We start from the raw sequence: 23,477 nt of genomic DNA, 5'->3' as shown, positions 1-23,477 counted from the left end.
TAGTAATTACCTGTAAATTGTCACAAGCTGCTTATTTGTTCACGTGCACCGGTCGAACGGTAATCGAAGAGATGGTCAAACTTGGCATGGCCAAAATATGTTGGCTTCAGAAAGAGACAACATATTTCGGCCATGCATTTAACCACTTTTTCAACTTTTTCCAACATGTTAGAGTATACAAACTGTTTTTTTATATTATATTGATGTTACTACAACAACGAAATGTTTTAAAAGTATACATATTTGTTACAATAGCTTCCGGACGTTGACTTATATATTACCACTTCCTCTTGACTTTGGGTTGACTCAGCCATGACTTTGAATATGTATGAACTAATTCCAAAATAACACTACCTAGAGCCAGTTTTTTGCCGAAAATTATAGTGTAGTATGATTCTTAGGTGTGTTATTCAATGTTGCATGCATAGGTTTCTAATATTCATTGAATTTATCAGAAAAAATGCGTAAAATGTTACCGGGTAGGCCAAAATATGCATGTGGGCCAAAATACCCCCGTTACCCTAGTATTTGCAGCAAAAAAAAAATACTTTTGCTATGAAATGCTATGCATTTCCCGCACTCCATCAAAGCTAGAGGCCCAGATACACACACGGCGTAATGACGCCTTCTCCATACAAGGCGTGGAGGCGGTCACGTGTGTATTTGGGCGTTAACACGTCATAGTTAAAAGTGTATGGGTGAATCATGTATCGACACACTTTGAGTCCAGAATAGCTGCCCATTAACGTACTCTTTTTATTTCTTCTAATATAATTTTTTTGAATTCGAATCATTGATACATGTTTTGTTTCATATATTTCTAGTCTAGTCTAGTCTACACTAACACAGCCAGTACTTGAAAGGATCCTGGAAAATGATATCCACCATTTAAAAAAAAATTAATTCCATACATTTTTCTTGTCAACGGCCAGGCCTACGGTGTACCGCAATATGATACCGATCCGTATGTAATAAGTAATATAATTCGTTGGGAGTGACAAAGCTAAGAAAGTACACTCCTTTGTTGACCTATTTCCTAGGATGGAACATAGGTATTTCCCCCTCATGTTCGGGTTTTGAAACCAAGGATATAGCGCCTTTACTCGCTTCAACTGTTACGGTTGGAACTTGGAACTTGAGTACTAACTCTAGTCCTAGCATTTTAGCTTATGGTTATAGCGCGATTACTCGCTCTCTGAAAGGAATATGAATTAGGAAATAAATTTGAGTTCCATATATACTAAGAATTAGTCTATATCTCCTGTTTCTTGAGCAAAATAATTGACTCCCCTCTGATACTTCGCGTGCACTAACATGAGTCAACCCTCGCTTGTAAACGATCACATGGAACGAACTCACCATCCAGGATTCCGTTCTTGTCGACGTTCGGCCTTGCCAGACCCAAACTGCCACTGAAATCGAAATCAAAAATGATACCTTGACCTTGAACGCCCGCAGCGACAGCGACGAAACGATAGTGGCCATCCTTTTTGATTTCTAAATTTTTCACTGATGTTAAGGTCAATTTTTCCGTTGTGGTTTGTGTTCCAAAACAACTCGACTCAGATCTAGAAATACTACCAAACGCTAGTGGGGCTCTGATGCTACCACGAACGCCTGTTTCTACTATTCCGCTGAAGGTTTGAAGGACATTATGCTGGATCGATCTGGGATGGCATTTTTTATATTCCTGAATCACTTTAATGACAACACCTCAAGCACGTAACAATAAAACACTATTGCACTACTGGTAATTTAGAAAATGTACCACAAGGAACATAATTTTCGAATTTTTCTAGTGAAATTAAAACCACGTCAAAAATTTATCTGATGCATGTTTTGTTTCATATATTAAAAAATAACAGGAGGGTTGTGTGCAAAGCCACGACCGCAAGGTTGAAGTAGAATACTTTTACAAGAAAGATAACTTTGCGTGTCAGTCATTTTTTCTAGTAAATAAACGTTGACTAATCAGATCAATCAAATTTTGCGCTTCAACAAGGATTGACAATTTTCAATAGTATAGTAAGTTGCTTGTAATGGTTGGGGCTTGACAATTTTTAAGTTTTGAGATGAAATTTTTTCGGATGTCGTGCTCATGACTGAAGAAAAAGATTATTCAGTACGTTCTGAGACACGGAAATAAAGTAAAATTTATAACTTTTACAAATTTAAAAATGTAAATTAACTCATTATAAAATATTAGCTCTTCAATCAAGTTTTTTTTTTTATCCTGAAAAGGAGAATTTGTTGTTCAATTTAGTATCGGATAAGATGCCGATTACATCTTTGCGTTATCACTGATAGTGCGAACAAAGCATTCGTTGTGATAAAGTAAACAGTGAAATGCTGATATAACACTCAAAACTAGACGGATCACGTGTTGTCAAAATGAGTCAACTTTTCATTGAATGCATTTACTAGTGCCCACTACCGCACAGAGACTGCATTTCACTAAAGTGCCTCACTGCATCAGCTGCTATCGATGCTGATACCTGCTGCAACTGCTACGCTATCCGTAGCCATGCCACAGTTGTGGCCGCTATACGCTGCCATTGGTATCCGCTGTCACTGCATCAGCTGGCCCAGCTGCTATCGTTGCTGGGATCCGCTGAAAATAGTGCGCTATCCATTCCTACGGCACAGCTGTGGCCGCTATCCGCTATCGCTGGTGCTGCTGCTAAGGGAGGACGACTGCTGTTGTCGCTGTCTAGAACTATTATGAGCGGCTTCGATTGATTGATTGATTTCTTTCGAAGGGACTTCAACCCCAAACGGTCATTCGTCCCTAATATGAGCGGCTTCGACTGAAACAGGCTCTTATATAGAGATGAAAAGCTTATCGATAGTTATCGATAGGAGTAAGAAATCATCGATAACTATCGATAGACGCATCAGTCGATATTTCCCATTGTTACTCTTATACTGACAAAGAGCACATTTCAAATTCCAAAGTCTATGTTTTTGTCGACTGTGCTTGGGAAGCAATCATGTTAACGACTAATCAATCAATCAAATTTTGCGTTTCAACAAGGATTAACCATTTTCAATAATATAGTAAGTTGCTTGTCATTATTGGGGCTTGTTTTTCAATTTGCAGGTTGCTCTTTCGCTTCTCTTTCGCACTACGAACTGAGCGAGACGCCCGTACTGTACATACTTGATACAGCTTGTGCGCTACAGCTCGTGACTCGTGAGACTTTCTCGTGTACACAGACTTCCTGTACACGCGCTTTTTACTCAAGCGACGAGAGTTTTCTTTTCTTTTTTTTCGGTAAGAGACTGCGGCGCACCAGACGATGTCTCATAGCTTTACGAACTGAGCGAGACGCCCGTACTGTACCTTAGTGAACTTGTATATTAGAGAAATGACAAAGCATTCACCGTTAAGGAAACTGTCAACATCAAAACGGGGGAGCTGTATAATTTTGCATTGCCGTTATCCGTTTTGATGTTGACAGTTGCCTTAACGGAGAGTGTCTCTGCGTCTCTCTGGTGTATAGGCTGCCTAACGTACCTACGTAAGATATATGCCGTCAGACCCTTCTGTAGGTGTATTAATCGGAAGAATTCACAAATCTATATAACTACGATCAGATTATCACGAACCTTCAGAACCTGATTTGCAATATCTATTCACTAAGGTCACTTTTTACGAGGCTTTTTTACGCGGATTCCGGAATTTTTTTGGTGTTTTTTACGCGGATTCCGGAATTTAAGCGGTATTTTTTTTGTGCGGATTTCGGTTCCTCTTCACTCGGATTGCAGAATTTACGCGGATTCCGAAATTTACGCGGTTTAAAGCGACTTTAGTGTACTCAATTCGAAAATTCTATCCAACATCAACATGTACTAGAAAATATAAACAATTCTAATGGTTTTACTATTTTCAACTCCGGAAAACTTATGTTGTAATTTCAAACCACATTTTTTATTCTTAGAACTACAAAACAGAGTTCTATCATAAGATAGTCAATGACATCTAAACCGACGAAAGAAACACTTCTGTTAACCAACGTAACACACTCTGCATCCGGTGAAAAGAAAAATATTACTCATTTTCGTACCGTAATAAGTATAGTAACAAAACGTTCTTAATTCATGTTAACAAAAGTCGAATGAATTAATCATAGAATTTTGAATTTATAAATAAATGAACAAGGTTATATCATTGATAATTCTAACAGTGTTTTGATGCATGCTGCTATAACACCGTAAATAAAAAACATAAAATCCCCTGCCTGTATCCTTCTGCTCAAAATTAATTTTCTTCTCGCACCATTTGCGCGAAGCAACATGCGAGGCAAGCTCGCGAGACGAGCTCACGAGATTTTGCACGCAAGCTGTCTCAAGTACGCGTCGCCCATGCACCGCACTCGTTAAGTTGAGAGACGAGATATCTTCGTGTACGTCGCAAAAAATTCCCAAGTTTTCTCGCTCGCACGCTGTACACAGCACGTAGCGACTGAATGAGAAACGAGACTTCTAGCGCAAAGCAGACTGTCTCTTCTTTGTGCGAGCGAGATTTCAGGAAGTCTGGCTACGCCACAGCTGTGTCCGCTTTCCGCCATCGCTGGTATCCACTGCACTGCTACTGCTGCTGCTAAGGAATGACTGCTGTTGTCGCTGTCTAGAACTATTATGAGCGGCTTCGACTGAAACAGGCTCTTTTATATGCCAAATAGCATGTTTGAAATTGCAAGCTATATGATTCTGTCGACCGTGCTTGGGAAGCAATCATATAACGACCAATCAGAGGTCAAATTTTTTGTTTTGACAAGGCTTGACTATTTTCAATAGTACAATAGTGTGAATGATGAAATTACAATTATCTTCTTTTGGGAAGAATCTTAAAAGATTTTCCAATCTATTGCTGCAAGAACGAAGGAAATCCATCGAATACTAACCGATTTATTAGCATTTGAAATTGGACATATTTTTCACTTTTTTCGGTTTTAGATTTTCATTTCACATCCCTATGTAGCCGAACTTCCTGAGAGAAGTATTCTACTTCAAAAACTCTAAAAAGATCTTAACGCTGCTTTTTTACCTTTCTTAGCAACATTTCTGATTTCCCGGGAAATCAAAGTTTCATTTCCCGAATCCCGGAAAGTTGAAAACCATCAAGAAATGAACGTATGTTTGAATTTCAGCTGAAGAGACTGATAAAGTCAATAGGAGCGTAGTGCTAATAAATTGACTACGAAGTCTGTGTCGATTTTAACGAAAGGTCATATTCCAAATCGCATGAACGGTAGCATCTGGGCTTTGTCTATACATGCGACTTTACTGAAATTAACCAGAATTAGTGATGGTTTCTGGGAGATTTAGATTAAGTCTACTCATACAGGCACTCTAAATAAAAAATGTTTTGAAGAAAAGAAGCCCAAGATAGAATTCCTTTACGCTGGAATGAACAAATAAAAACAAGAACAAAAATAAACCAATTTATTAAAATTAGCTATTCTTCATTAGCAATTTCTTCAGAGAGATAATGACTGGTGAGTTTTCTCACACGAAAGAATATTACACAGACACAATAACTGCACAATAGAGCTAACTGCATTGCTTTTACTGTGTTTCTTAAGCATACATCAAATAAGGAGAGGCATCTAGGTAGGGAAACGGCTTTGGCTTTGCAATGCCATTGAATTCATCTCAGCAGTGCGCATTACGGCGTATTTCTGTGTATTCTCGTTAGAGTGATTCAGCACTCTTGTTTCGCTCTGCTGTGGTGTAGGCAGTAAGGGTATTATTTTTTCTGCGAGCGGCAAAAATACAGCACGAAGCAGAAAGACGAAGTGTGATGCAAAAAGTTGCTACACGCAGCGCTTATGCTGGACATGAAGTGAGCGGTGAATATTCACGCTGCTCTTTCCACATATTGAGGAGAATTAGCCTGGTTTCTCGGAAAATTCCATTCCGGGACGTCCCGGAAAGGACGCTTTGGTAGTAATATGTAATATTTGGTTTCTGGAGCACTTCTTGAAAAACTGTGAAAACACAAAAATAGTCTCTGGACCACCTTGGACCTACCTACTGTTTTATTGAACCGACCACTAAACTGTCCTTCTACGCATAGTATCTGTTTCTAAAGAGTTTCCTATACACATGGGACGGCAGTATACCTATGTCTTATTCGACATATTTTATTAGACTTTACAATATAAAATGATGAATGACATAATGTGCCCAAATCATTTTGAATTAAACAAATTAATAAATGAAATTATAAGTAGCAATTTTCTTATGATCGACATGTAGAAGAAATGTAAATATTGAAGAGCCATTAAACATGATAGTATTATTTTCGAAGTTCTACAAGAAGCTGAATGGCTCCCGCAAAGGCCACGTGCCACAGGAGCTTGGATGGCAACCTTCTTTCGGACGAGTGTGAAGTGATCGAAAGTTAGAAGCCGCACGGCGCTGGAGTAGAGCGCGAGGACGGTATGGTAATTGTTCTTGGTGTACGAGTAGTAGACAATAAGCTTCCAGCCCCTCATCTCCTTGGAGTGGAGGGAGAGGTTGGCCGTCTGAAAAACGATAAAACAGCTGGAGTGGATCAACTTCCCAGCTAGCTGTTGAAATACGGTAAAAAAACACTAGCTAAAGCCGTGCACTAGGTCGTTGCCAAGATTTGGGTGGAAGAACGAGTACCGGAGAAGTGGATGGAAGGTGTTGTGTGTCCCATCTATAAAAAGGGGGACAAACTGGGGTGCAGCAGTTACCGGGCAATCACTCTGCTGAATGCCGCCTACAAGGTACTCTCCCAAATACCTCAGTCTGAGCCAGGCGCCAGGCCAGGCGGAATTCATGAGTTTCTACGCTACAACGGATCGTGTATTTGTAATAACCTATGTTACCGCAGTAACTAGACTTAACACAAGCTTTAGTCCTTGACTAAGGCTTGTGTTTAAGCTTAGTAAAAGGAACTTGAATTCTTACCTGGCTATTTAGCCACTCTATCTCCGAAAACCTTTAAACTTGTTGGCGTAATCACGCAGAGACGGAGGAAACACTATCCTAAGTCCGGCAGAGCAGGATGTCGGCCGGAAACAAACTAAAAAAGGACCTGGAGAACACTAGCGGATACACTTTGAAACTTTAATACTTGCACTTTAAACTTTCCAAGAGTGGACTTCTTAAACACGCGGATTTTTCGGTACGTTTTGATCACTAGAGAAAGACCGTGTTTACTGTTTGGAATACCAACTCGAACTGAGCCTGGAGAGCCCGCTCCAGAACCATTTTATTTCTCTTACCATTTTCTGACAGTGTTGCGCGGAACGTATTAAATATCGTTTCCGCGTTCCACTGAACTGAAAGATCGCAGGGTTGTGAAAACCTGCTATAAAAACAAGGGATACCACAGCTCTTTCCCCTTAAAAAAATTAAACTTGAAAGAAATTTAAAAAAAAATTATAATATTTTCAGATCAGCCTTCGCCGTATTAACAGTGTATATTCACTTGTAAACAAAATCTCGATCAGCCTTCGCCGTTCGTATGCGTTTCGATCGCCTCAGTTCGGTCGTTTCTGGTCCCGGCATTTCCGCTTTCCTTTTCCTTCCTTTCTTCTCCGGGAATCCCCTGAATGGTTCTTCATCGTCATCAATACCGCCATTTGGAGTGGCCAGCGCTACCGTCACGTTCGGCCGGGTGTAGCTGTCTTCTGTCACCTTCCTCAGCTGCGTCCGGTGGGCTTGTATAGTTGCGTTTCCAATTGCAACCTGGAAAGTATTTTGAGAATACTTTTTATTGAAACTTGCTTTCAACCATCTTTTCTGATTTTGGGGACTGTGGTTTCTATATCATACAGTATCTCCCGCCATCAGATCGTCCAGTGAGTCATGCTTTACTGTTGTTGGACTGTTAACATCCTTGGCTGAGTTATTGTTTATTAGTAAGTTTTTTTATACTGCTTTCTAGGGTGTATAAGGTCCAACAAAGTCTTAGGTATAAATGAATAAATCTTTTCTGATGGAAATTTACCATCAGTTGTCATGCAGTTATTTCTATAATTAATTAAAAATAGTTGAATTAGATCCTCCAATCGCATATTTATAAAACTCGGTTCCATTAAGAACTTTTTTAAAACTTCTTTTACTGTTCTGACCAGTCTCTCAGCCTGCCCGTTACTCGAAGGATTGTAAGGTGGGCTTTTAAAAACCCTAATTCCTTGCCTTTTTAAGAAATTTACGAAATCATACGAGTTGAAAGGAGGACCACCGTCCGAAACCAACACATCCGGCAGGCCAAATCTAACAAAAAACACAATCAATTTCTTAAGAACTTTCCCTGTATCTGTGCCATTATTCATGTATTCTATTTCTAACCGTTTGGAATAACTATCTACCAAAAGCAAAAAGGTTCTTTGTTCAAAATGAAAAAAATCAATATGTATTCTGCTAAAAGGTTTTGTAGTGGGAAATCATTTGGCCTCTCCTGTTTGTTTAGGCACTATAGCCATACTAGAGCACACGTCGCAGCTAGAGACATATTTTTCTATATCTGAATTTATACCAAACCAAAAAACTGTACCCAGGGCCAATTGTTTCATCTTAACCATTCCTGCATGGTTGACATGCAGGAGTTTCAAAATCTCGCCCTGTAATAACTGTGGAATTACTACCCTGTTTTTATATAATAGACATTCGTCCACAATTTCTAGTTCATCTTTATTAGAAAATACCTTAGCCAAGTAATTGTCTACCTTTGGTGGCCAACCTTTTGCTAAATAACATATAATTTGTAAAAAATCTGTTTTAGTTAGCATATTTTTGCTCTCTTGAAATGCTCTTTCACAATTAATGTCCCATACATATTTTACGTTAGATTTCAATAAGCTATATAAATGATATAATTTAGTAGACAAACCAGGTAAAAAATTGTTATAGTAATTTTATAAACCCAAATATGATTTGAGTTCGGTCACATTTCTTGACACTGTCGCCTTTTGTATAGTCGAGATTTTATTTGGACATGGCAATAAACCCTTTTCACTTAAAATATGCCCTAATTATGGCAAGTCTGACACAAAAAATTTACATTTCTCCCAGTTAACCTTTATGTTTGCCGAGGATAGTCTCTCCAGTACTGAATAAAGTTTTTGTTTACATTCTTCAAGGTTTTTACCCGCTATAAGTACATCATCCAAGTAACAATATACATTATCAATTCCCTTTAGGACTTGATCCATTACCTGCTGAAAGATTGAGGCGCTAGAAGTGGCACCTTGGGGTAGCCTATTATAAGTGTATAAACCTTTTATGGTATTTATAACCATAAATTTCCTCGATCTTTCAGAAAGCGACAGTTGAGTGTATGCGCCTTCCAAATCTAAGGCGCAAACACTTTGCAACCCGCTAAACCCGCAAATAAATCCTGGGCAGTTGGTAATGGGTAAGTATTTGGTATAATATATTTGTTTAGTGAAACTTTGCAGTCAATTACAAGACGTATATCGTTATTTTTCTTAATGACTATGATAATTGGAGAGGCCCATTCGCTTGTGTTAATTGGCGTAATTACTGTTTCTTTCTCCAATTTATCTAAATAAACGGAAACTTTATCCCTCAGTCGATAAGGTACATTATACGCTTTTTTAAAAATGGGTGGATTGTCTTTAAGTATCAATTCTGCTTCAAAGCCTTTAATTGGCTTCGAGAAATCTTTCTGAAATACATCGTTGAATTGTTCTTTTAATTTTGCAGTAATTTCACCGCCTTTCAATTCTTTTACCGTTTTTATCATATCACAACTAGAAAAGTATTGTCTCCAGTTTGGGTAGAAAACATCTAACCAGGTTCTACCGAATAAAGGAATAAAATCATGGTCACCCTTCAACACCAGAAGCTTCAAGTTTGCTTCTACCCCTTTGAATTTTACCGAAACCTTTGCCTCCCCTTCGATTCTTAACTTATCCCCTTTAACCACAATTAATTTTCTGTTACATTGAGAAAGAGGATTTTTAAAAGTGGAAAAAAGTAGAACCGCAATCAATCTCCATTTGGATCATAATATTGTTAATATCAATGTTTATTATACAGGGGTTACTTATATTGTTTATAGAAGAAATTTGCATGCATTGAATGTCACCTGTGTCTCTATCATTATCTCCATCGCTATCGCTCTCAAGCCCAATCTTTCTCCACTCACTCATTATCTCTTCTAATTTTCCTTCTTGGGGACGGTACGGCTGACCGACAAATTTTATTGAATCTCTCTGCATATTCTTTAACTTGAAGCACTTACGCTTTATATGTCCCTTCACCCCGCAAAAATCGCAAGTCATCTGGGAATAGTCTCGCCGCCGCCTATTCTCGCTCAGGTACCATTCGGCTGGCTTATAGCCTCGTCCTCTAGGTGCTGCAGGTCGAGACCTAAACCCTAGCCGGTCTCTCACGTTTCCTCTTTGGACACCCCTTCCGGTTGTCGTAATTTCCATATCCGTTGCGTGCTATTTGTGATCCTTGATTGTTGTTGTAGGGGCCCTGACCACTCGTCATGTTATGAGAAGCAATTCGTCCCGGCTCTTGTTCAGCGTTCTGAACGTTCGCCCCAAAACTACGAGCGTTATTGTCTGCCATCTCCCAAGTCGTAAAAAAACGTTCCGTGGCCTCTTAAGTAGCCATATTTTCATTAATTAGTTTTTTCCGCAATGCAATATCGCGAACGCCAGAGATAATGCGATCGACAATGGCTGCTTCCTTAAAATTTCCGAAAGAGCAGAACTCTGCCTGCAATTTCAGGGCTAATATAAAGTCTTCTAAAGATTCACACACATTTTAATCTTTGTATAAGGTTTGATTCGACTTTGTCGAATCTAGCTTTAAGTTTACTAATAATTTCGTTGTAACTAGCTGCAGTCAACGCATCGTTAGGATAAATGAGCTTTAGCTCAGTATAAACCGCTGGTCCAGAAAGCGCAATAAAATGGGCTTTTCGGTCCCCTTCATTTACTTTGTTCACCATATAAAAATAGCTTAACCGTTCTGCCCATTCCGTGAAGGAATTTCCCTTACGAAAGGGTTCTATTGTAATCCTCATTTGAGCCATTTGCATTTGGTGCTTGTGGTAAAGTAAGTATATATGTATATATAAATTTAATATATAATAATATATAAAGAATATATAATTAATATTTAATATATAATAATATATAATATAAAAAGCAAATGAGAAATAAAACACTCAACAAAAATATTAAAAAAAAAAATATTTAACTTAAATATTATAAAAATATTTAGTAAAATATTTTCAAAAATGTTCAGCAGAAAATAAATATTTCTTAAATTTAATATTAAAAAAAATTGGAAGTATAATCCAAAAAAATTTTTTTTATTCAATTCTCAGATGCGATCACCGTCTCAAAGTAAAAAGGGGAAAAAATCCTACCTTGCCACACGTGGTATTTTTTTTTCAAATGGAATTCCCTATCGACCAGTTAGTTGCTGCCGTGTGTCCTTTGTGTCAATTCTTTGACGCCAAGTAAGCGACCTTTGTCACCGTGATTGTTCCTGGTTTCCTTTGTCCTCAATCCTTTTGTCCTTAATCCTTTCCTTTGTAACTGCTTCCTGTAAAACAAACACTCTTAATTCTTTTGTTTTACACAATTGATTTATTTAATAATTATTTTAAACAAAAGAAAAACAACCTATTGTGAGGTATTTAACAATCAAATTGTAAAAAAAAATTATTTTTTTTGTTGAGAAAAAAAAATCCCATTTTATTTGAACCACCCTATGCTTTTACTCACGGCTAACACCTGTACCTGCCGAAATGCAAATAGTGCCACTCTTCGCTTGCGCTATGTCACACCACTGGACGAAAAAAAAAAAAATTCTCACCTTCCGCTAGAGGTTTAATTGAAATGAAACGGTCTTGAAACGGTCCAAAATGACGCAAAAAAAAAACAATGGCGTCGCACGCGTTTTTCCTTTTTTTTGTTCACCTCGTCGCCACTGTAATAACCTATATTACCGCAGTAACTAGACTTACACAAGCTTTAGTCCTTGACTAAGGCTTGTGTTTAAGCTTAGTAAAAGGAACTTAAATTCTTACCTGGCTATTTAGCCACTTTATCTCCGAAAACCTTTAAACTTGTTGGCGTAATCACGCAGAGACGGAGGAAACACTATCCTTAGTCCGGCAGAGCAGGATGTCGGCCGGAAACAAACTAAAAAAGGACCTGGAGAACACTAGCGGATGCACTTTGAAACTTTAATACTTGCACTTTAAACTTTCCAAGAGTGGACTACCTAAACACGCGGATTTTTCGGTACGTTTTGATCACTAGAGAAAGACCGTGTTTACTGTTTGGAATACCAACTCGAACTGAGCCTGGAGAGCCCGCTCCAGAATCATTTTATTTCTCTTACCATTTTCTGACAGTGTTGCGCGGAACGTATGATTAAATATCGTTTCCGCGTTCCACTGAACTGAAAGATCGCAGGGTTGTGAAAACCTGCTATAAAAACAAGGGATACCACAGTATTCATGGATCAGCAGGTTAGCAGATATGCCGCGAGTAAAGCATGTCCACGCATCATCTATTCATCGAACTTAAATAGCCATGCGACACAATTGATCGAGACCAGATATGGCAGCTTGAATACGAACTCCTCTAACCGCAGTACCAATGGAGATCGGATGGAAGAAGGCGAATGAACCACAAACTGCAAAAGCTGCTCGGGGAACCATTCATCGCCCACACCACTAAGACTGGCAGGTTACGGTGACTGGATATCAGCATGCTGCAGCAGTATTGCTAGAAAAATTCAATGGTAAGCCGTTCGTCAAATATTCAATCGGTTTGAGGGAAATAACTTTCTCTACAAGCATCGCAGCGCCTTACGATCTCTAGAGAATAAGTTTTGAAAAAGGGGATTTTCTCATATAAAATCGTATGGAAACTTTAAAAATCGGACGCAAAAATATAGTTACACCGATCGATCTGAAAAGTTACACAGTTCTTATAGGACCCATAATGAACACGGAAAGTGCACGGAAGCGAAAAAATAACACCATCGCTTTTTCCCAAATAACCGTGTCCCAGTATAATGTACAGTAAACAAGCCCAGCAAACAAGTTTGATCCAGAATTGATATTTATTTTCATGTATTTTACAAAATCTACTATATCGTTCACATCGTTGGTAATGTAATCCTACCTTTACTTCCGTGTATATAAAAAAATAAAAACCGATCCGCACTGTTATCCGTATTTTTTTTTTTTTGATACTACTAAATAGTTTGTTGTTGGTTGCTTAGTCTAACTTAGCCCTAGAAAATACAATGTTCGTTTTCTGCCTGGCATATAACAATCGTGTGATCTATCTCGTAGTGGGCTTAGTTTTCAAATCATTCAGTTTCAATCTCGTGCTCGTTAATCACTGCTTTCAATTACTGGAATTCAGTTTGACAGCGTGCAACTATCAGGTTGCCTTTATCCTTCTGCTATTGCGTGCATATCTAAGCTTCCTCTAGTTTGGCTTGGCTTTCTTTTTTTCATAGCAACCAATGTGTAAATATACATACATTGTAGATATAGACACACAAATATCACATGGTTTGCTCTCAGTATTTAACAAGAAAATTTCATAGCTTATCTATTGCCTTGCATTCATCTCTGCTTTAACAATGAAAAATATGGTTACAGTGTCTCCTTTGAGGGAGCGCTTTTTGTTTTCTTTTTTTTTCATTTTCTCAGACTATACATCTCTTACTGATAATATGTAAAAATTGTAGGAGAAAGCTAAACAAAAACCTTCGTTAAATATTGATCACACTAGTTCGCTGTTGGACATTTTGCTTACTGCTAGGTGATGCCGCCGATGAGGTGAGAATGATTGCCGTATCATCCATCGCCGCCGCTGACGTCGAGGAACAGCCGTTGGCCATTTGCAGCATATGCGACGAGGACATGGTGCTGCTGGACGCTCTAAAATTTAATATTTCTTCATCGCCTGATAAAAGAGTATCAGATTCTGAGTCATTAGGTTTGGTTTTTTGTATCATTTTGTATTTTACCTGAAAAGGGTTAATCGCAATTTCAGTTCAAGTATCAATTATTATAGGCTGCAGTTTGCTTGATTTCTACTACTGGTGGGGGAGTGTTTTTGGAATAGTCTTTTAGATAGATTTAAGAATACTTGGTAAACTTATTGCGAAACTAAACTTCTTACAAAGGCCATCTACTACAGTAACGAAACAACAATTAAACAGTAAAAATATTGTCATGTACAAAGTATAAATTGGCAAGCTGTAGAGACACTCAGTATTCATAACTCATTAGTTTTTGGCTGAAAATGTCCCCTTACTTTTTGCAACAAACTGTGCTCCCTTCCGTGGTTTTGCGTCGTACCGGCAGTGCGTTTCTTTCGCGTGTGCCGCATCAGGAAATTATCGGTAACCCAAAAGATCAGAATCTGCAATAAAAAATATTGACGGGTTATTTTCAGCTGTTGCTCTCATAAAGTAGTGCACTTACATTAACAAAGAAAGGAATCACTAGCATCACTACGGCTAGCTCAATTCGTGGATCTTTGAAGGGAGATAGAACAAAGTTTTTCACATTGTCCCAGATGTCGAGCTGGATAAACAGTGTCGTTATCAGTTTAACGATCGCCATCAGTCCTACATAAATCCAGGTTTGATAGAGCCATGATTTTGGTGCTCCTGTGAAATATAAACATAAGTTCAGAAATCTAAGAGTAGGCATTTAGACAATTGATAAAGTGATCATAATATGGAGGCGAACGCCGTAAAGCGCTTCTACATAAATTACAGTTCTGATGTTAGGTTTCCTACAACTTAATCATGAAGAAATGACAAATAAAATTTATAATTTTATGAATTTTTACCACACATTCACACGTAATCCTAAAGACAAAAAAATTTTCTCCTTCCAAACAGCTGAATATTGCCAAATTATACAACAGATATAAAATAAATTATTATATTTCAGATCAACACTAATAAATAAAAAACCATCATCGATCACATAAAAATTATCACGGCGAGTACAACTGACCGTGACTGTCCTCTAATCATAACATAAAATGCATTCGTGTTTAAATTTATCTTTTATATTTTTTCTACATACATCGTCACAATTTACGACGGTTGGCTTTCATAAAAAATTGATAAGTATATGGAAGAAAAGCCTTTTATTATAACAAGTGCTTGATAATTCATTGTTTATCTGCAATGTTTTGCTTTTTTTCTAATATATGCATACGCACGTCATTTTTTATCACTTATCGAAGGATTAAAAATAAACAACTTCGATGAACAGGCAGTCATTGCCTCACAAGTATTTGCAAGGTAATCGAATATTGCAATTGCAAATATGATTACTATTTGCTTATTAATTTGCAAATCATTTCAAGTCAACACACACACGGTAAAATGGACAACATATACTTACCATACTCGCCAAAGTTTATCGCATCCCATTTCTTCTTACGCGCTAAATACTGACAGGTTTTAATTCCAATGTAGATTATGAATAAACCAATGGTGGAATCCAATAGAAAGTTGATGATATACCTGTGTAAATTAAAAAGAAAAATATCATTCATATAGATGCTTACTTCTCTGCCCATGTGTCCATAATTTGCTTACCACGTACAAGGGTCGCCCTGGAATAGTGGGGCTAAATACACGTTAGTCATGTGGATCACTAAGGCTCCGATTCCTTGCTTCGATGTGTCGTACCACCATGTTTCCCAGGAACGTCTGTTGTAAAGTGGTTCACAAAATCGTTTTCCTGTATCATGAAAATCAGAAAATATATTTTTTGCTTTCGAACCGAGATAAGTTATCTCACACGTATTTTTTTTTTTGTATTGTCATAAAATACTCTGCAATGATTGGATGGAAAAAAGACTAAACTTACCAATTAAACATGTAAAAGCTAGTGTCGCCAATATGCCCTGCAAGAACCAGCCAAAAAAGTCGGTCAGTGCATCCTTGCTGCAGTGCAGAGTTGACCATTCGGTGCTATCCTCGCCAGAAGCAGCGAACGTCGAAGTATTCATTTGGTTTTGCGTTTATTTGGTCGTTCGCTGGGGCGGTTTTTGCAGTTGTTTTCTTATGCATGCGTTGTATTCGTATATGGTTAGATAATATTGCCTTCGTCGATCTCGATCGTGACGCACTATTTTGTTTCACTGTTTTCTTTATTGAGGTGGTAACCCAGGTATTCAAAATCAAAAATGACAACACTTTGGAGGCACCACCACAAATTATAGAGAGAAATATGACTTTCTCAACAAGATGGCATGTGGTTTGGAAGATATTCAAATTATCAAAATGCTCAATATGGCAAATAAGAAAACACATACATTTGTTACACTACACTGCTGATCGCTGTGATCTATCAGTCTTTTCTTTCAGACAAGTCGCAGACGTCACACTAGACGATGTTCACCAACTCCTAGCACTTCTTTTTCTTGACACCATTTAACAAACAAAAAGTTGCAACCTATTTTCATCTTTATTGCATCAAAAAATCTGTATCAAATGCAATATAACTGCGGTGATAAACTGCATTTCCTGTCTAAAAACAAAGATTTATTTTTGCGTAATGATTCAACCGATTTATTTCCATTTTCAAGAAAAATCTTTACGTGAAGGAAATCCCTGTGTTCTATTTGGATGTGACGAAATTTTTTACTTCATATCCATCGAACACGAAGATCGACAGGTGTCAAAGCTGTCAAAGCATTCAGATATCGAGTTGTTCACGTGTTGCGTTTTCTGCTGCATGGATCTCAAATTCTCCCACACCAAGGTCGAAATTTCAGGTGGATGCTATGGAAACTACAGAAAGGATTTTTTCTTGGTTACGCGTGCGAATTGTTTATATTCATAATAGTATTATAAAACGATATTTTTGTGCTTGAAAAATGAATATTTTCTGTCCAGATATCAATATAAAATATGAAGTTAAAAAATTGGTATATCAGTAGCTTGAATAAGTTCACCTCAAGTTTCAGTAAAATAACATTATTTTAGGTCGAAAAAGCTGACCAGGCCTATGAGCAGCAGCTGGCAGATAAAAGAGCAAGGTATCTTATAAGTGTCTAATAAGTATATAGATAAGTGACTTTTCACCAACGCACGAGATTTGTAAATATATTTCTCTTTCGATTCTTTCACGTTCAAAAAACATCCTACCGTGAATCCAAAATACCTGTGGACTTGGTGAAATGATAAAAATCAGTATTTTTTTTGTTAGATTTCAATGCTATTCAACAAAAAATACTAACCTTCATCATTTCCTCGAAACCACAGTCTCGCTAGATTCACCGAAAAGTATTTTTTGACCGTGATAAAATCGAAACGGCACTGTATTTTCCTCAACGAGTGGCATTAACGCATTCGTATGTACATAGGTCTATAAATAAGTATTAGAGTATTAGTGTTTTCGTATTAAAGATGTGTCAGTTGTGCATTAAGATCTATTATAGATCATTGCACGATGACGACACAAAACAAGAAGGAGAAAGAGATTTGACAGTTGTCGCGGGCAGCCATGTCCAAAACACGCTCTGCACTGAGGGATATATTTAAAACACGAAACGGCGTTCTTAGCAATTGCCACTCAGTGTTGGTGTAAGGCAGACGGCACGAAGGGCGAAACTTGAAACACCGAAGCCAGTGGCCAGGTTATACGATCGACACTGGTACATCAAGCTTCGGCAAACGCCTGAAACGAGGGCTTTACTTTCGTGAAAGCACCGTAGCCAAATGTTTGAACTTCGTAGAAACACCTCGGTCACTGCCATATGGCTCTGCTAGGCCTAATGCGAAGAAAAACGTTCCCAAATATACTCTCATTGTTGATATTATTCTGTACGTGAGACCAGTGTTTTCCGAAGCTAGATCCACCAGCGCCGGTGTTTGTCGAAGCTTAAGGCACCAGTGGCGATCATATAACACTGACACTACCTTCGGTGTTTCAAGTTTCGCCCTTCGTACCGTCTGTCTAACACTAACACTGAGTGGTGGTAGCAAAACACGTCATATCGTGTTACTATACAAAAACCGCACCAGTGCAGCACGGTTCAATGTTCATACCATAGCTGGTTGCGGGTTTGTTTATTCCCCGTTCACACTACACCGCATATCACCTGATATCAGGCGATTCGTGCTATCGAGGCCATATCACCATCCATATTACCTGATATCCTATACAATCGAGCTGTCAACGGATATTACCTCGGCTACATGCTATCGCGGATATCATGTTCGAAAATCAATAATAACCACATTTCAAGCAGTTGGCAACACGGCCACCAGACATTTGACGCACCCTACAAATTTCGCACTTCGCGTTGCATGCGAGAAAAAAGGAAGGAAATATTTTTGCTATTTTCATCCCACACATGTTGACAATTGCATATAAGAGTTCGCGTTGGTGCGAGTCAACTCGCTGATATCTCTATCCTAATCCATTTGCTCTTGTTGTCTTGTTGTCTTTGACCCGTTTTTGTTTTCTTCTCTTTTCAATTACCAAAGCAAATGTCAAATCATATCAGCTCACTCTAATGTGAACGCTCGAGGTGATATCCGATATCATCTGGCGATATCAGGTGATATCCGGCGTAGTCTGAACAAGGCATTACATAGAAAAATTTTCGGCTTGAATAGAAAAGCGTAAGTTTCTTGATAAAAATTGTGGGAAGTGTCAGAAAAGTGAGGTCTTTTTTCGTGTGCAATGATCTATAGACCATTTTACGAACTGACAGGCGTCACGGATCCTGCTGGTATTGATGTTTGTTGATCTACGGATTTATTTCACTTCACAATGTGACACATGGGTTTCTTTGAATTCCAAAGAAAGATTATATAAAAACTATTGTATTCCTAATTCTGAACAATTCTAGACTGAAAGCACTATTGGAAGCTGAAGAAAAAGCGCAACAAGAAGAAGTACTTGAAGTACTAAGAAAGCAACAAGATGAAGCCCTAAAGAAGAAACAAAACGTGCTTATTGCAATTAAAGAAGAGAAGGAACGCAAAAGGGAAGAATTCGTAAAAAGTAAAATGATACAGCTTAAGATGTATGTTAACTATTATCAGAAACTCCGATATGGCTGAATAAAATTTGTTCTCAACAGCAACAACTGCGACGAAATCCGCACCTACATCCAGCAAAAATGTCACGAAGATACAAAACGTTGTCAGTTAGCACAAATAGAGGATAAACAGAAACTTGAACAATCAAAGCGAGAGGAAGATAGACTGTGGCAAGAAGTTCACCTAACAAGCTATAAGGCAAAGGTTCAGTACCGAATTCAACTTATTTTTGTAGCTATTATTGATTCAGTTTTTTCAGCTCGACCGTGAGTTAGATGTAAAGCAAAAGCGGAATATTATGGAACGAAGTACATTTCTTGACATTCAACAGCAAATAAAAGATCACTCTCTTAAAATGACCGAAGACAAAAAAAAGCAGCAGCAAGCATATTGCACGTCTTTGCCATTTCCTGATCATGATGAAAAGCTTGTACAAATTAAGAAAACAGATCTCGCCGAAATACTTCGAAATCAGATAGCTTGTAAAAAAAGTCTACAGATGAAGCAACAAGCGAAGGAACAAGAGGTAGTTAAAGTGTTGAATGAAGGAATGCAGCGAGAGTTGGACCGGGAAAAGGCAGCACTTGAGGCAGAGAAACAAGTTTTGAAAAAGCAGATCGATCAGTATTATAATTATTCCAAAGGGATCAATAAGCAACGTCAGATCGAAGAAAATAAAATGGATAAGGTTTGGTCTATTTCTGTGATTCTTATCATTTAGATAGTTGCTTTGATCACCGTTTTAGTTAAAATTCTTAATTAGGCTTCTTCCACAGACTAACAGACATAACACTTTGATCAAATTTTCAATCAAATTATTGTTCTGATAATATCGCCCAGTGTTCGCTAACTGGGCGAACAACATTTCCCAGTTATCGAAATCGGCTCGTTAGCTGGGATGTCATTTCAAACGTAAATAAACATCGAGGGGTATTTCGATGACCAGCATGCTAATGTTGCTTCGCGACAATTTCATAAAAGATTTAAATTTTCAAGTTGATCGCCAGTCAGAAAGTTCTATTCGTGTTGTTTCTGTTCATGTTGCTATTAGATCCCAAAATAGAAGGCCAAACGAGAAAGTTAACCGCGAAACCAACAGAGAGCAGCATTATCTTTTGATGTTCCCCATTTACGTGGCCCCCGTTCGTTTTGATCGTTGACGTTTGTTGTCTTTTAAACTGGGAATCGTCCCAGTTAGCGAGCGCTGAGTTGAAAAAAAAAACAGTTAAAGCGTGCCCAGTTAGCGAACAGTTACTGTACTTCACGTTAGTAATATTAGGACCATCGGCTGCCGTATTCGCGTTGCGTCTTGTATTCCGACATCAGCGCTTTCATACATACATGTGTCAAATCGGGAACCAAAAATATGTATGAGACCTAGTATGACACTGCACGACAACGCCGGTTGTCCAGGATGACTGTTATCCGGTTGAAATTTTAGAATGATCGTTCTTTGTGGCGATGGAATTAGGTTCCAGTGTTACGTATGTTATTCTGTGCTTTTTCTATTATTGTATTAAGCTTGTATTACACTCTTTGATCAATTGTCAAATATATGACCGTTTGACATAATGGTCAAATTTATTTGACATCATGATTGTTATTTTCCCGTGTTTGCCTAATATAAAAATTGGAGAGTGACAAACAATTATCTTTGACCAAATTTTTATCTGTCAAAAAGTGACAAATATTTGACGCTTGGTCAAAGAGTGTAATACAGCCTTTACTCTATCATATTCATTTCAGTTAATTCAAGATGCTCGCCAACATTACGACGATGTTGCACGAAACAACTGCAAACAGGTTATGAGAAAACGACAAGGCCTCGCCGATGTAAGATATTCTGAAGAAATTATGTTTTACAGTATTTTACATGAATTCTGATGGTTTCCAGAAAGTGTATAATACTCAACAAAAGCAGATAGCGGCAATGAACTATCAACGTCGTCTTCAACGCGAAGAAAAATTGCAGGAAGGTGTTAAAGAACGAGAGATTTACGAACAGCATTTACGGGCAACTATCGAGGCTGAGCACAGAGCACAACTGGCTGCCAAAGAATATCGTGAACTCTTGAAAGAACAAATGAAGTCTGGAGCATTAGAACAGCAACGTCGAAAACATCATGACCAAATGCAAACAAACAGATTGGTTGATACTGCTGCTCAAGAGTTGAAATTTGTGGAAACATTCGTCAAAGGATCATTTGAGAATCATATAAAAAAACATCCAAATGTTTCTCTGTTGAAAAGCAAGTTTTAGATTCTATCCTATCTTTTGATTTAACAATTTAAGCTTTTAGCAATTAAGGTTTTTGAAATGTTGGACGAGTGTTCGGTAAACTTTTTCTACGCTACAAATTCCAAATATCAGAAATAATCCAAATATTTCATAATACAACACCTGACCATTAATATAGCAAGAGTGATGACTGTTTCACACAAAAAAAAACGAATAACCTCAAAGCACAGACAAACATAAGTGCCTCTTCGAAGAAAAATCCTAAAAATCTTCGTCCTTGCTCGAACCGATCCAGCTCAACTCGCTTTTACCTGGATCCAACCTAACTGCTGTCAAAACCCTTCTTTATTCGCCTCAAGTATTAAACTGGCGTGCTGCCCGAAATGCACCGTAAATTTTTCAGTTTCAACCCACCGTCGCACGTGCTTAATTCGTAAACAATAATCTGGCATCCCTCTCTTACTTGCGTTGTAAATCGTGAGGTCGTCGCTTTATTCCTCGTTAGATTTGCTCTAGAGCAGTCGAGGGGCGTGACAGTTTTTATCTGAGTTACTTTTATGCTTGGGAGTAACTCTAATTTACTCAATATTACTCCGAAATCTCCAGATGATTCACATCTTCGATTACCTTGAGAACAAGAAAAATATATGAGCGGTGAGACCGAGTAACATTAATATTTATATTCGCGGTGGGGGAAAGGTTTAAGGATGGATTTTCAGAGACACTCTTTTCTCAGAAAAACTCAAATTTTCTCACTTTTATCTGAGTTGCTCTTTTACTTGGGAGTTACTCTAATTTACTCAATATTACTCCGAAATTCTCAGATGATTCACATCTTTGATTACCTTGAGAGCAAGAAATATATATATGAACGGTGGGACCAACAACATTCATGTGTGTATTTGCGGTGGGAAAGAAGTTTAAGGATGGATATTCAGAGACAAGAGAGTTACTCAGATTTGCTCTTTATTTTTCAGGTTTCCTCAGAAAAACTCGGAAAACCTCAAATTTACTCACTGTCTTACCCCTCGAGAGCAGTGGAATAAAGAAATTCGCTATTAGAGATACTCAGATAGGCTATGAAAAAAATTGCCAATTTAACAACTGGGTTTTACATTTTTTCATTCGACTGGTGTCGTTGGAAGTCCTGAAGAATTCACGACTACGAAGTTGAAAGAGATTTTGAAGGCTGTTCGCACCTAGGCGAACGCTCATATGCAATTGTCAAAATGTGTGTGATGAAAAAAGCAAAAATATTTCCTTCCTTTTTCTCATGCAAAAACCAAACAATTTATTACGAACTTTGCATTATAGCGTCCGCCATTATGGCGCGTAAAAAGCGGAAGTGTCCGCCATTATAGCACGTTAAAAGCTGGATACACTAACAAGCCAGTCGTCGTAGGTTCGAGTCTCGGCTCGGGAGAGACTGTTAGTTAGAGGATCGTAGCGCTAGCCCCGCAATTGTCCTGTACACTAAACAGTTGGCTGCGAAGTCTGTGTATAACAAACAGAAGATCAAGTTCCGAATCGGAATGTAGCACCAAGGAAAAAAAAGAAAAAAAAATGTTAACCATACACAAGGCCGGTTTAGGTGGTGGGGGACTCGGAGTAGATATTTTCGTGGGCCCTCTTTCCTCAAAACAAAAAAGGTAAAAAAAGTTTCGCTTCACTGGAACAAGCAAAAAAAGGTCATCACTTTGTTTTCCCATCTGGCTCAAGACTATAGGGGCCTCTCGAATTGTGAGGCCTGTGGCGTTTGCCCACTTGCTTCCATACAAAAGGTTCGTGAATCTCCGGTTTAAAATCACTGTCATAATGCAATTTTGAAACATTCTTATTTCATTGTTTAGCTACAGTACAAGAAAAACATATGAACAAACGCGTCCTTTATTGTACCTGATTGTAATACACTAAAAATAAATCGCACGCTAATCCCTAATGCTCTTTACATACGAATGTCAATAAATGAACTTAATCATTCTATTATGTCGACCCATATCAATTTTTATTGGAATCCACGGTATTTTAACGTGTTTTGGCATTTGATGTGTATAAACATTGAAATCTGAGTGTAAAATGATTGTTTTTGGTATGCATGTCATGGCAAACAGAAGTGTAAGACACTTGATTTCGTGCTGTGAACTGTAGAGCA

At 38.1% G+C, this 23,477-nt stretch overlaps 3 protein-coding genes across 7 annotated transcripts in view; 1 reads left to right on the top strand and 2 right to left on the bottom strand.

The window, feature by feature from the left end:
- Nucleotides 1-12,329, bottom strand: part of LOC129732902 (UDP-glucose 4-epimerase-like) — a 28,032-nt gene extending 15,703 nt beyond the window's left edge. The window contains exons 1-2 of the mRNA XM_055694310.1: nt 12,062-12,329; nt 11,396-11,574 (exon numbers count right to left, since the gene is read on the bottom strand). The gene's annotated coding sequence lies outside the window, so the exon portion shown is untranslated. The remainder of the gene's footprint in view (nt 1-11,395; nt 11,575-12,061) is intronic.
- On the top strand, nt 9,313-21,503 carry LOC129732900 (cilia- and flagella-associated protein 53-like). 4 transcript variants are annotated; one of them, XM_055694303.1, is made up of 7 exons: nt 16,847-16,961; nt 17,020-17,072; nt 18,894-19,070; nt 19,128-19,290; nt 19,346-19,774; nt 20,833-20,919; nt 20,981-21,503. In XM_055694303.1, exons 1-7 carry the CDS (start codon nt 16,911-16,913, stop codon nt 21,344-21,346), a joined length of 1,326 nt encoding a protein of 441 aa, XP_055550278.1. In that variant the 5' UTR covers nt 16,847-16,910; the 3' UTR covers nt 21,347-21,503. The 4 variants fall into 4 exon arrangements, with proteins under 4 accessions (XP_055550281.1, XP_055550278.1, XP_055550279.1 ...); XM_055694306.1 differs by lacking the exons at nt 16,847-16,961; nt 17,020-17,072 and adding an exon at nt 9,313-9,400; XM_055694304.1 differs by lacking the exons at nt 16,847-16,961; nt 17,020-17,072 and adding an exon at nt 18,325-18,663.
- On the bottom strand, nt 13,089-16,711 carry LOC129732903 (store-operated calcium entry regulator STIMATE-like). 2 transcript variants are annotated; one of them, XM_055694311.1, is made up of 7 exons: nt 16,632-16,711; nt 15,899-16,561; nt 15,625-15,769; nt 15,428-15,549; nt 14,489-14,676; nt 14,319-14,426; nt 13,089-14,028 (listed from the first exon to the last, which is right to left on the bottom strand). In XM_055694311.1, exons 2-7 carry the CDS (start codon nt 16,038-16,040, stop codon nt 13,771-13,773), a joined length of 963 nt encoding a protein of 320 aa, XP_055550286.1. In that variant the 5' UTR covers nt 16,041-16,561; nt 16,632-16,711; the 3' UTR covers nt 13,089-13,770. The 2 variants fall into 2 exon arrangements, with proteins under 2 accessions (XP_055550286.1, XP_055550288.1); XM_055694313.1 differs by having other exon boundaries at nt 15,899-16,707.
- Nucleotides 21,504-23,477: the final 1,974 nt, after the last annotated feature.

This window comes from Wyeomyia smithii, chromosome 3 (genome assembly GCF_029784165.1).
Source record: "Wyeomyia smithii strain HCP4-BCI-WySm-NY-G18 chromosome 3, ASM2978416v1, whole genome shotgun sequence".
Lineage (NCBI taxonomy): Eukaryota > Metazoa > Arthropoda > Insecta > Diptera > Culicidae > Wyeomyia > Wyeomyia smithii.
This window is presented reverse-complemented; position numbering and strand designations above follow the sequence as displayed.